Source organism: Ptiloglossa arizonensis, chromosome 5, assembly GCF_051014685.1.
Source record: "Ptiloglossa arizonensis isolate GNS036 chromosome 5, iyPtiAriz1_principal, whole genome shotgun sequence".
Lineage (NCBI taxonomy): Eukaryota > Metazoa > Arthropoda > Insecta > Hymenoptera > Colletidae > Ptiloglossa > Ptiloglossa arizonensis.
In genome coordinates this window covers 23,574,599-23,588,262 of record NC_135052.1, presented here as the reverse complement: position 1 = coordinate 23,588,262, position 13,664 = coordinate 23,574,599, and the positions used below count along the sequence as shown (strand labels likewise).

At 32.7% G+C, this 13,664-nt stretch overlaps 2 protein-coding genes across 8 annotated transcripts in view; one reads left to right on the top strand and one right to left on the bottom strand.

Moving 5' to 3' along the window:
- Window positions 1-2,429: 2,429 nt before the first annotated feature.
- The window catches only part of LOC143146976 (uncharacterized), a 28,660-nt gene continuing 17,425 nt past the window's right edge, over window positions 2,430-13,664 (bottom strand). Inside the window, exons 1-4 of one of the 5 annotated variants that reach the window (XM_076311755.1) lie at window positions 8,511-8,836; window positions 3,774-3,984; window positions 2,845-2,919; window positions 2,430-2,757 (exon numbers count right to left, since the gene is read on the bottom strand). In XM_076311755.1, the coding sequence (XP_076167870.1) occupies window positions 2,485-2,757; window positions 2,845-2,919; window positions 3,774-3,984; window positions 8,511-8,773 (822 nt within the window). In that variant the 5' untranslated portion in view covers window positions 8,774-8,836 and the 3' untranslated portion in view covers window positions 2,430-2,484. Of the gene's footprint in view, window positions 2,920-3,498; window positions 3,617-3,773; window positions 3,985-8,510; window positions 8,837-13,664 lie in introns of those variants that run through there. The other 4 variants (XM_076311756.1, XM_076311757.1, XM_076311758.1 and 1 more) reach the window with 4 other exon arrangements.
- The window catches only part of LOC143146975 (estradiol 17-beta-dehydrogenase 11), a 40,192-nt gene continuing 35,410 nt past the window's right edge, over window positions 8,883-13,664 (top strand). Inside the window, exon 1 of one of the 3 annotated variants that reach the window (XM_076311753.1) lies at window positions 8,883-9,017. The gene's annotated coding sequence lies outside the window, so the exon portion shown is untranslated. Of the gene's footprint in view, window positions 9,189-13,664 lie in introns of all 3 variants that reach the window. The other 2 variants (XM_076311754.1, XM_076311752.1) reach the window with 2 other exon arrangements.

Here is a 13,664-nt window from a genome sequence, read left to right as displayed (position 1 = left end):
CAGCTATTTAAAGTAATCGATTTCAAATTACACTAAACTGCCACTGGACATTGCTATGTATTCATAATACGAGTATAATTTCTCGTATCGAGCATTAGTATGTATCTATTCATCTTTACATAGATTTGAACACGATTTGAAAGGACCTTGATGTGAAAAATGGCCAATTAATTGTCAAATTTGTCTCCTCTATAAATTATTGTGACAGGACACGATGATTTGTAAATTGATAGAATTATTTATCGATGTAACACGATACTTGACAAATTGTCACCATATACACCACCATTTGTTATTTAGTTCAGAAATTCATTGCTTTTTTTTTACGAATTGAAGTATTTATTCTGGTTGACGACAGAATAAGTTTTATTTGTTTAATTCGTATAGTATTGGACGTAATAAGTAGCAAATTAACGAAATAGTGCATAATTTCGGTATTGTATTAATATTCGAACAATGTAAATTAATGAAACGATATCTTCGATAAAATTACCAAGTATTAAAATTTTTATTATCTAAAATGGTTTATCTTCGAAAACGAAAGATTTATAAAATCGATTAGTATGATTTTTTTTTTTTAAATATGAAGTTTAAAATAAAATCATAAATTTTTGAATACTATTATTGTATCATCCAGTATATTATTTAAGAGCTTTCGCGTTACCGAATACTTTAACACACTATTGCAAAACAAACAATACTGTTTGGTTAAATTGGATAATTTTCGATATTTTCTTAAATTGTAATGTTACCAAGAAACAAACAGCAAACATTTTTACCGATTATCGTTCTACATTTGTTGTGTAATACAATAAATAAATTTTTCTGCCCACAAATTTTACCATCGTTTTATTTCAAGAAATAAACAATATCTCGTACGGTTCAAATTGAGAGATTAATTTCTTGTTTTATATGCAATTACACGAACGGAAATATTTATTAATTTTAACCGTTAAGAATAAATAAAAAAACAAAAGAAAATAAACAAACGCTCGAACTAAAATCATAAACGGATCCTTTTTTATTAAACTTAAAGATCGTTTCGTAAGTCTGTCATAAAATGACGAGATTACGTCAGAAGTATATAAATTACTAGAATGAATTGCTTTGTATGCAAATCTGCTAGCTGCGCAGTTTTATTATTGCATTGAGATTCTTGATACTAGATTTTACTGCGATACATTTCCGAAGATGAAGGCCAACCACATATTGTAATATCATATCAGTATTAAGTGCATAATTGTTGAACAAATTTCAATTATCTATGCAACCTCGTACATTTATTCAAATAATCGATAATCTAGTAAATTGTCAATATTTATTGTGTACTTATGATTTATTTCGTCTACTTATAATTCCACATTTTACGACGATTAAAATAACGAAGAATCTACACAGATGCAATCGACGAAAAAAAAAAAAAAAAGTTTTTTTATTAGGCATTTTTCTGTCTTTCTGCAAATTTGTTTCGTGCTTCTTCAAAAGTGGAGAAAAAATTTTCTAAAAGAGAATTAAAGATCGAGTCGTTCGTGTACTTACAATCTCACGTTTTGTTCTCCAGTAATTCTTAGAAGTATACATAGACACAAATGAAAAACAGAAATGCATTATGCAGTTTTTCTGTCGTTCTCAAATTTTTGTTCTGTTTCCTCAAATTCGAGAAAATTCAAAAACGAAAGATCAATGATTGTATACTCGTCCTTGACTGATATCTTCCCAGTGTCTTTTTCACTAATTCTTAAGAATACACCCAGACGTAAACAAAATAGTTTATTAAACATTTCTCCATCGAATTTTCCTTCTATTTTCACAATAATTTTTTTTCGAGCTCCCTCTAAAAATTTCAGACAAAATTCCATGGCAAAAAATTACAAATCGTAGTCATTCGAGTAGTCCTGTACATACATACATATATTTATATACACATTAGATTGTTCGGAAAGTCAATTCGTTTTTTTTGGGTGAAAATGAAACACGATTTTTTTAGACTGTACAAACATTTTATTAAATTATGTATTCTCAATTTTGGAAAATCTTCGCATTGTCTTTTTCACTAATTCTTAAGAGTACACCCAGACGTAAACAAAATAGTTTATTAAACATTTCTCCATCGAATTTTCCTTCTATTTTCACAATAATTTTTTTTCGAGCTCCCTCTAAAAATTTCAGACAAAATTCCATGGCAAAAAATTACAAATCGTAGTCATTCGAGTAGTCCTGTACATACATACATATATTTATATATACATTAAATTGTTCGGAAAGTCATTTCGTTTTTTTTGGGTGAAAATGAAATTTTTAGTCTGTATAAACATTTTATTAAATTATGTATTCTCCATTTTGGAAAACGAAATGACTTTCCGAAGAACCCAATATATATATATATATATATATATATATATATATATATATATTATATTCTCACGCAACGAATCAGATTCTCGTCCCTGTCGTATACAGATCGTCGGTATGGATCAACAGGTTTCAATCGGTCAATTGAACAAACTTCGTTAACCGAGCACGGTGTTTACCGGGTCTCCTTGACACATTCAGTTTCGTTGTTTTTCCCCGTCGTTTGATACCGATCGTCCGCGATTTCATCTCCACGGTACGAATCCAATCCATGAAAAACTCCCGTTTGCCGATTTCGAGAGTCTCTACTCTCTCCTTCGCTCGACTCTCGCCACACTGAAACATCTCGGTCGAAGAAAACGGGCCGAACGAGCGCCGAGCGTTTTGTACGGGCGCATCGGTGTTCTAGTTCGTAAATTACGGGAACAAACGAGCCGCAATGAAATTGTGGACAACGCGGTGCGAAGAAGAAACGAGAAACGAATCACACACCTCTACGTGTTTTTCTTCAATCTTCCCGCGAGGAACCGAAGTAACGCACTTCGTCGTCGAACCAAAACGTTTCTTCTGTGTACAATAATATTGCATTACGTTGTAGATGTACGGAGTGTTTAAAAAAGTCGAGATCGAGATTTATTATTTATGGTTACGTTACGTTTTGAATTTGTAGAGTGTTTAGAAAAGTCCAGAGTAAATTTATACTGGAGTACATTACGTTAAAAATGTGCAGTGTTTTAAAAAATTAAAATTAAATTTTTACTACGGTACAGTGTGTTATAAATATATAGAGTGTTTAAAAAAAGAGATCGAGATTTATTATTTATATTACATTACGTTTTAAATTTACAGAGTGTTTAAAAATGTCGAGACTAAATTTATATTATACTGGATAATAAATATTAGGAGATTAAAAAGATTTGAAAAAAGAATTTTGATAATAAATTCATGCTATGTGTTACTGAGATCAAATGGATAAACAAAGTTTGTACAAACTTATGCCCCGAATTGTTTGTTTCGAAAGATGTATTAATGCTTTGGAAGATTTTTTAAACATCGTTAGAAGCTTTCGAATTCGTCGAATTGACGAAGTCTCAAATTTTACAACTGTATTGGAAATAATACTAAATGCATTTTGATTACATTGTTAAAATATGTAAGATTCTTAATTAGTATGGATTTTACTATAGTAAGTATTAGAACGAAAGAAAAAAGGTGATAATTTAACAAATTATGATTTTCATGGTTCTCTTTCAATTTTGAGTGCCTAAAAAAAAATATATATAAAAAATACAAATTTCGAATTCTAACGTTGGTTATAATTATACATGTATCGAATGTGTTTTGAGAAAAATAGATTTAAAGTTTCTCATAACGATAATGGATCGTTTTTGCGATGAAAATTATACTTGCAATTAATTTACCTGTTCAAGACCATAAAGGGGACCTTTGTACACAAACATGTTCTGCTTTGCTGATTCATGTGTTTTCTTATCGATTCGAGTTCTCTTCGCAGCTTCTGTTGAGCAACGTTCTGATCTGTCTCTTCTGGTCACGAGTATTTGCACACCTCTCTTGCTTGTTCTCCAATCATTATGGACATTCCAATAAGTAAATTTAGAATTCTCGAAAACTCTACAATAAATATATTTAATGATTATTTGCAGTTCCCACTACTAAATGTCTCTTTAAAAAATTTTTAATGATACACTTCTATATTAAGTCTTCGTAAATGATTTTCAAGACTTTTCAAATATAATCATTGAAAATTGAATTTTGATTATTGATTTATGATTATTTGGACTTTTCACTTTCAGATATCTTTCTAACCAATTTTTCCTGATACATTTCGCTGATAGTTCCTCCTAAATAATTTTTATAACTTAAATGTTTAAAAGTGTCGAGTGCATTGTTTGCTTCGTTCTTTTATCATTCACTCCAATTTGTTGGTCCCAAATTTCGTCTTCTCAACAGAATCGGTATACCCACGAGTCGATAAACTATAATAAGTTACAAACTTGTAAACAAATTTTTTTGATAATTAATTCCAGTAAATTTATCACACTTTGAACTTCACATCTACGTGTATCCTCGTTGATAAAAAATTGATCGTGCACCGAAGGTTGTGCCAAGTTGTCGACAGAACCGATGTTCTTTTTTATTGTAGAAGGGACAAAGGGCCCGTCCAAGGCCCCCTTTATCTACTCAGAACCATTTGGGCATCATAGTCGTGCTTAGCGTGGGAAACATCTACTTGTGGTAACCATGCCCCTGTTTCATCGTATTCTTCGAACAGTTAATTTTAAGAGTCGAGGTATAAGATACTGCAGATATATTTTCGAAACTATATTCTTTAATAAAATGCAAAAAAAAAATCATTTTTTCAAACATTCGCTTTAGAATACACGTTTGAGTAATTAATCTACTCAATTTTCTATTTTCTGAAACAAATTGGTGTTCGAACTTACGTAAAGAGAAATTTTCCCCATTTCATTAGATTTTTTAATAAATGTGTAACGATAATCAGTAGGAATATTTTCAATTTGTTTACTGGAGGTATTAGAATTTTAAAGAAAGGTGAATACCTTAAGTATTGATCCAAATTATTTTCTATATTTGAAATAAATTGTTCAAATTTAAGCAAACAGAAATTGATTCCTTCTAGTATATTATTTAATAAATAATTGGTAAGAATATTTTCAATTTGATTACTGAAAGTTTTAGAATTTTAAAGAAAGGTGAATACCTTAAGTAATTGATCCAAATTATTTTCTATATTTGAAATAAATTGTTCAAATTTAAGCAAACAGAAATTGATTCCTTCTAGTATATTATTTAATAAATAATTGGTAAGAATATTTTCAATTTGATTACTGAAAGTTTTAGAATTTTAAAGAAAGGTGAATACCTTAAGTAATGATCCAAATCATTTTCTATTTTTTGAAATAAATTGTTCAAATTTAAGCAAACAGAAATTGATTCCTTCTAGTATATTATTTAATAAATAATTGGTAAGAATATTTTCAATTTTTTTACTGGAAATATTAGAATTTTAAAAATGTCGACTCCGGTACAACTTAGGCAATCTTCCCTTATGGTTTGCCACGCAATAGGGTGTTGGAGTATTTAATAACGTGAGAGCTTCTAAATGATATACTGGATGATTTGGTAATGACTTTCAGTAATGACACCTGAAACTTTACGAGCGTGTTCTACGCTTCAGTTTTAAACGACGAATTCATTCAAATTTAATTACTCGGAAATTTTATAGGACGCATCGTTTTGTTAATTAATATCGTTCGAATATTTATGTTATCAGAATTACACATTATTTCGTATAACAATTTATAAAAAAAAAAAACTATGAATTTCCGAATCTGACAATATATATGATATCTGACGATATATATTAGTATTCTACAATTTAATATTTTACAATTGGTACTCTACAATTTAATATTGTACAATTAGTATTCTAAAATTTAATATTATACAATTAATATTGTACAATTAGTATTCTACAATTAATACTGTACAATTAGTATTGTTCAATTAGTATTCTACAATCAATACTGTACAATCAGTACTGTGCAATTAGTATTCTACAATCAAGACTGTACAATCAGTATTGTGCAATCAGTATTCTACGATTTAATATTGTACAATTAATACTGTAGAATTAATATTGTACAATTAATACTGTAGAATTAATATTGTACAATTAATACTGTAGAATTAATATTGTACAATTAATACTGTAGAATTAATATTTGTACAATTAATACTGTAGAATTAATATTTGTACAATTAATACTGTAGACTTAATATTGTACAATTAATACTCTACAATTACTATTGCACGATTTAATATTATTATTACAATTGCTACCGCATAATCAATAATTTTATTGTACAATATTCGCATGTAGTGATAATCGAGTGAAGTTTATTGATTCAACTAGATTTATACAGATGTTTGATAACGTCTTGCTTGAAATTCTCACACATTTTAAGGGGGCGAGAGTCGAGTGAGATTTTAAAGTAAAAGTGATTTTCGGTTATTTTTCTACAGCGTAAAACCTTGATGAAACTTTTTGTCGCTTTCCATATATACTCTTTTTACACTTCAAGATATGAAGTAAAAGTGATTTTCGACTATTTCTGTGTAGTGTAAAACCTTGATGAAACTTTTTGTCGCTTTCCATATATATTCTCTTTATATTGTGAGATATAAAGTAAAAGTGATTTTCGACTATTTCTGTGCAGTGTAAAACCTTGATGAAACTTTTTGTCACTTTCCATATATATTCTTTTATACTCCAAGATATAATATTTTTTTTTTGTTAGATATTACTGACTCTTTACAGAATTATAAACATTATTCTGTATGGAGTTTACTTTCTGTTGACGGTGTGCAATTTAGCACTTGTATATATCGATCGATACAGTCTAGTGTTTTTTTAATTTGATAACAAAAGAAAATCTGGAATAATTTGTTTCTCGTAAATGAAAAATGCGAAACGAACGATAAACTTTAATTATTGTTCCCATCATTCGATCTCGACAAGTTCCTTGAAAATTCTTTTGTTTTCAGATTCACGTATTATCGTTAATTTCGCATTGTTTTTAAAACAGGAAGAATAACATTTATTATGTTGAAAGAAGCCAGTTAATTCTACCAAAAAAAAGTCTTTGAATCTTGAAATGTTAAAGAATATATACGAAGAGCCAAGAAAAATGTTATCAATGGTTTACGTTGTAAAAAAAATTTCTGAAAATCACTTTAACATTCATTTGAACTTTTTACTCGAGTCTCCGCCCTCTTAAATTAAATGCACCTGAAGTAGCCTCGAGATACTACTCTCATTTCCATTAAAAAATACCTTGTAGCTTATAGGCTAATATGAATCGTATTAAACGCATCGTCATTGATGTTAATAATCACCGTAACTCGTTAGATTTTTTTCAATTTGATTTCTCAATCAAAACAGAAATCGATGTGAATTTAATTATTTCGACGATAGCAACAACGTAAAGTGTTTTGTTTTTAAGATATAAAGATCAACGATACGATCCGTATGTAGTTCTTACATTGTGTCGATCGTATCGAATTTTAAAAAGATTTCAATGTCGTCTTTCTTTTCCGATTACATCGTACAATTAACTCGATGCAGTGATAACTAACACAAATGTATCTTTATTTATTGTATTTCGTAACTGTCGATCATATATCGATCGTCTTTAGTAAAAGTCGATATTAATATCCATAGAAGTTAGCAACATTTTAAATAATATTCCTACAGCTCGATAACAGAGTCTAAATATTATACATTTTTCTTCGACCCAAAAACGAGATAAGAAGAACAACAAAATCTATATTTTATGTAGAAAATCTAATAAGAAGAAAAAATTGATTAATGCACGAACACAATTATTTCGTTTATCAGTACTGGGTGATTTTTGAAAAGTTATTACCGTGCAAATTTTAATTTTAGTATACTAATGGTACAATATTAAATTGTATAACATTACATTGTAAAATACTAATTGTGAAAATATTAATGGTACAATATTCATTTGTAAAATACTAATTAATGGTGCAATATTAAATTGTTGGATACTAATTGTAAAATATTGAATCGTAAAATATTAATTGCACAGTATTAAATTAATAAAAGTGCAAATTTCAATTGTAGTATACTATTGGTACAATATTAAATTGTATAACATTAAATTGTAAAATACTAATTGTGAAAATATTAATGGTACAATATTCATTTGTAAAATACTAATTAATGGTGCAATATTAAATTGTAGGATACTAATTGTAAAATATTGAATTGTAAAATATTAATTGCACAGTATTAAATCAGTTAAAGTTATTACCGCGCAAATTTCAATTATAGTATATTATTGGTACAATATTAATTGTACAGTATTAAATTACAGAATACTAATTGTACAATATTAATTGTATAATATCAAATTGTAGAATACTAATTGTAAAATATTAATGGCACAATATTAAATTGTCGAATACTAATTGTAAAATATTGAATTATAGAACACCAATTGCACAATATTAAATATTACAGTAAACAATGATAGTACAATAATAATTGTAAAGTGACGTTAGAATTGATAAAAAGAAACGAACGTACCGTGGAACGAAACGTGATTCCATGATCGAGTAACCATCGCGTCGAATAAAATCCCATCGCCGGCCGCCCAACGAACCCGTAACGAGAGAATCGCGTAACCCCGTGCGGGATGAGGATCCGTGGATCCACGCGCGCGTGCAATAATTATTATCAACGCCCCTGTCCCTATTCGATGACCAACATCCAAGCGCCGTATCTACATTCCGGAGCGGTGTCGGGCAAGGTGGCCGCGCAGCGTCCGTGAACATATGAAAACTTCTCATTGAAAAGTGTGCACGGGTCACAGTCGAGGAGAGGCGGCGCGGAAGGTCGTAGGTACCGCCGCGACGAAGGAGAACCGGGGAAATGGGTGGTTGATCGATGCACATGCAATTACCAAGGACGTATTAATACTTGTCCGGCCGTGTTTCTCGGTTGATGCGCGCGGACCGCTGCCGGAGATCGTCGTGAGGGTAAAGGCGTACCGGAGCGACCGTTTCATTCAGTACACCAACGACCGTGGTGCCGGTAAGACCAGTATCTCGTTCCGCGGACGACTTTCGCATAGGTACGCACTTTCGTGCACGCATCGCGTTCCTTCCACGCTCATTCGCCGTACTTCTCTTACGACGATCCGAGTACCGCGAGTGAGAATCATCGCGTATCTCGTGTACCCGCGAAAGGATTAAACACCGACCGGTAAGAAACACCACGTATTTGTACCGCTGCGCGCGATACGAAATTAGTTTTTCCATCTCCGTAACGCCGTCTCAACCGTAACGTGGAAAAATCGGACGATCGTAGGTGCGTGGATAATCAACCGCGGTGTTACCAAACGGGGCAATCTCGCTCGTTTGAAACTTTTTAACGTTACTTGATTATCGACTGCGTCTTTGTTCGCGCAATATCAATTGTACAAATTTTAATCGATGTATACTAATTGCAGAATGTTAATTGCAGAATAATAATTGCACATTAAATCGTTGAATACTAATTGTACAATATTAGTTGTATAATATTAAATTATAGAATACTAATTGTGCAAATATTAATGGTACAATATTAAATTGTAGAATACCAATTGTGCAACATTGAATCGTAGAATACTAATTGCGTAGTATTAAATTTTAGAATATTAATTTTGCAATATTGAATTGCAGAATAATAATTGCACATTAAATCGTTGAATACTAATTGTATAATATGAAATTATAGAATACTAATTGTATAATATTAAATTATAGAATACTAATTGTGCAAATATTAATGGTACAATATTAAATTGTAGAATACCAATTGTGCAATATTGAATCGTAGAATACTAATTGCGTAGTATTAAATTTTAGAACACTAATTTTGCAATATTGAATTGTAGAATATTAATTACCGAAATTGACAATTAACGATATTTGTGAATTAATTTCCCATCGGAAGTTATCACGAATCGTTCCATAGATTGGATAGTATCGAATACTTTCGTATTTGGATCGATAGGATCGATTCGATATTTTCGACAGTCTTCTACTCGTAGCTGAGAATTGTAATGGGAAGTTAAGTATTGGACTGCGCGGGAAAGGAAGACCCGCAACGATCGCAAATTAAATTCGCGTATTAACTCCTCGGAGCCACGATGTGTTGAGAAATGTTTCACATTTTCTTATGGTGAAATACTTTTCAAAGCCATCGTGAAAAAATCAACAAGTAGGTGAACCTATTCCCATTTCTATCGGACCACGTACGTACTTTCGAAGTTAATTGATTCACAAGTAACGTTGGTTGTCCGTTTGTTAATTGTCCATAAGTATCGTTGTCAAAGACATCGTTGATAATCGAGTAATTTTAAAAAGAAGTTTCTAACAAGCCAAATCGACTCTTTCGATAGTTCTAGTATCAAAATCTATCGTGCATTCAATAATGTACTGTGCATAACTCAAATGATGGCATCTGAAGGAAATTGAGAATCGTTGAAATAATTAAAAAATAATTACATAAAAGTTACGATCGAGAATCGTTAAAATTGTGTTAAAATAATTCCATACGTTATACGGTGACTGTTTGATACTCCGTCTTGTAATTGAATATCGAATCGATCTGTTCTTTAGTTTGAATTGTTCTCTATCGTTTCACACGTTTAATAACTGTGCTTCGAAGAGTTAATACACACTGGCTCGGACCACTTGCACGTCGTGGACAGTTCCGAAAGCGGTCCTCTGATTTCTCGTCAAGTTTCGATCGATCCTCGAGAAAGTGTTGCGCGCGGTTGAAAAATTTTGTATTATCTCGAGCCAGAGAAACTCGTTTACTCTTCGTTTTATATATATATATATATATATCTCTCTTTCTTCGATAACCTTGGAAATGTTACGTTCGCGAGATCGAGTAGTTTTGCCAAACGAGAATTAAACCGAGGAAATTGAAACGATTAAGGGAGGAAACTGAAACGATTGTGGTAAACTTTGCAAATTTTTTCCCGAGTTGTTACTGAATGAAAATTGTTGTCTTTTTCGGAGAATGTAGATGTAACTTTCAGTTTCGTTTTACCATTTTTCAAAAGTAAATATCGTACAAAATGGCGAAATTATTCGCTGTTCCCCGAACCCCTTCTGGTGAAACATTGTTTGTTGGTGGTCACGGTTGACAGGAACTGGGAGGTTTGACATAAACAAATGTCGTCGATTCGTAAACTAGAGACTATTGTTTAAAACGTAGTATACTATTTTTGGAAAATGTTAACAATTGTAGAAACGGTCGAAGTTTGAAGAAAGAACGATCGTTTTTATCCAAAGAACGACTTTAAACGTTTATAAAAAATTAAATAATTACATATTTAAAAAAATCGTAAGGTATATTGTGGAATACTCTATGCAGAATATCTCTATAAAATTTGAAGAAAATCGGATGTGTAGTTCCAAAGATTTCAGTCACATTAAAAAATATAGTTTATATTTTTATTTATCGCTGCAACTTTCCTGAATGTTTAAATTTCGAAGTAACTATTTTGACATAACGTTCAACACACATCAAACCTTAAGAAAATAAGAAAACAAAAATCCAAATCTTTTGATTCGTCAAGTTGGTGTCACCCCTTTAAAAATGTTAAGATAATTAACACTGAAACTGTCCAAGGGATAAATTCGATTTGTTTGAAATTTTTTTTAAATTTATTCAATCTTCAACGATGTCTTTGCCTACAATATTCGTGAACAATTATCAAAACGATACCTCTGAATTAATTAACTTCGAAAATAAAAATACGTATGTGCTCCGATACGAATATTAACACGTTCGATAGTTCCAGTGTTAAAAACAATTAGTGTAAAACGCTCGATCAGTGGTGTACATTGAGTCATCGTTTGATCGATTTTAAATCAGTCAGATATTATTCACGATTCTGGACACACTTACGCTAATCAGAGTCAATCGAATGATCGAGTAGAGGATTTTCGGCGCTCGGACGTGTCAGTTCGCTTTGCTCGCGCGAATGTACAGTGGAAATTCGTCGCTTGGAAAGATCAATTCGACAAGGACGAGCGACCACTCTATAATTCAGAGCCGCGTGAACTTAACGCAACTCGGAGCACAGTGAAAGTCAATCAATTTTGCCATAGGCGGTGTTTCATCAGATGAACAAGTTGCACGGTCTTATCGTGGTTTTCTTTTGTTTTCCACGGGTTTTCCACGTAAGGGATGGAAAATTGATCTTTGCGGAAGATCAGATGGAGAACATCGACGAGAAACGGTGAAAATTTGTAACGTAAATTTGTAACGAACAATACAACGCGCTGTATTGCTCAAGTGACCGCGGGAGAGACCGCGTCTGGGGTCTAAATTGACCCGTAGCTTGACCTGGTACGAATATTCCCAACGTAGATTTTTTTACTTCGTCGTAGATATTTTTTCGTTTCCAAGCAAAACTGCAGCGTCGATACAATCGAGAGATGTGAAAAAGTTTCCCCGGGTCTGAAAAGACCCAGGCGATACGACCCGTAAGTTGACTTTACGTATTACGTTCTTTCGTTTCTAAGTAAAACTGCACAGTCGATACAATCGAGAAATGTGAAAAAGTTTCCCCGGGTCTGAAAAGACCCAGGCGATCCGACCCGTAAGTTGACTTTACGTATTACGTTCTTTCGTTTCTAAGTAAAACTGCACAGTCGATACAATCGAGAAATGTGAAAAAGTTTCCCCGGGTCTGAAAAGACCCAGGCGATCCGACCCGTAAGTTGACTTTACGTATTACGTTCTTTCGTTTCTAAGCAAAACTGCACCGTCGATACAATCGAGAAATGTGAAAAAGTTTCCCCGGGTCTGAAAAGACCCAGACGATCCGACCCGTGTAAGTTGACTTCACTTGCACGAATAATTCGAACGAAGATTCTATTATTTCGTCGCGCTTGTTTCGATTTCCAAAGTAAACTGTCGATGTGATCGAGTAGTGCAAAAGTTTCTACGGGTCCAAAAAGACCCAGACCCGCCCGTAACGCGATCTTACCTGCATAAATATTTTGAATTAAAATTCTGTTATTTTTATCGTATCGTTTTCTTGATATTTAACGAAAGCCAATTGTACAATCGAGCGATGGAAAAGTCTCTCCGGGTCAAAAATGACCCAAGCGTTGCACAACAGGTGTTAACAAAGATCGTTGTTAATTTTGTACCGCTCGTCGAAAGTTGTTACGAATCGATCGATTCTTTCCATGTTTTTTTCTATTTCGAAACATTCGACGCGAAACCGGAAGTGAGAATGGACCCCGCAATTGGTAAATTTTCGTTCCGCGTTTTCCTCGCGCAATTATCTCGCGCTCCACGTCGTTTCTGACCAACTCGTTACGCGTAATCGCGTGTCGCGGGGAATCGCGTTAACAATGCCGGGATAACCGAATGTAAACGGGGAATTACACGCTTCCCTCGCGCGGTATTCAGCTCGTTAAAAATTGAAAGTGAATTTCGCGTCTTGTTAGAAAGCGAAATTACCGAGCGCGGAGATATTCGTGGTTCGCCCGACGTGTAACGCGTAAACGCCGCGAGAATTCTCGAGTCACAATATCTGCGATTCATGAACCCTTTCGGTCCTAGCGCCCACTATAGTCGTTCACGTGAACGACCGTGACTGCTAACGCGAACCATAGTCGTCTGCGTGAACGTGAGTGACTCCTAGCGTCGACTATAGTCATC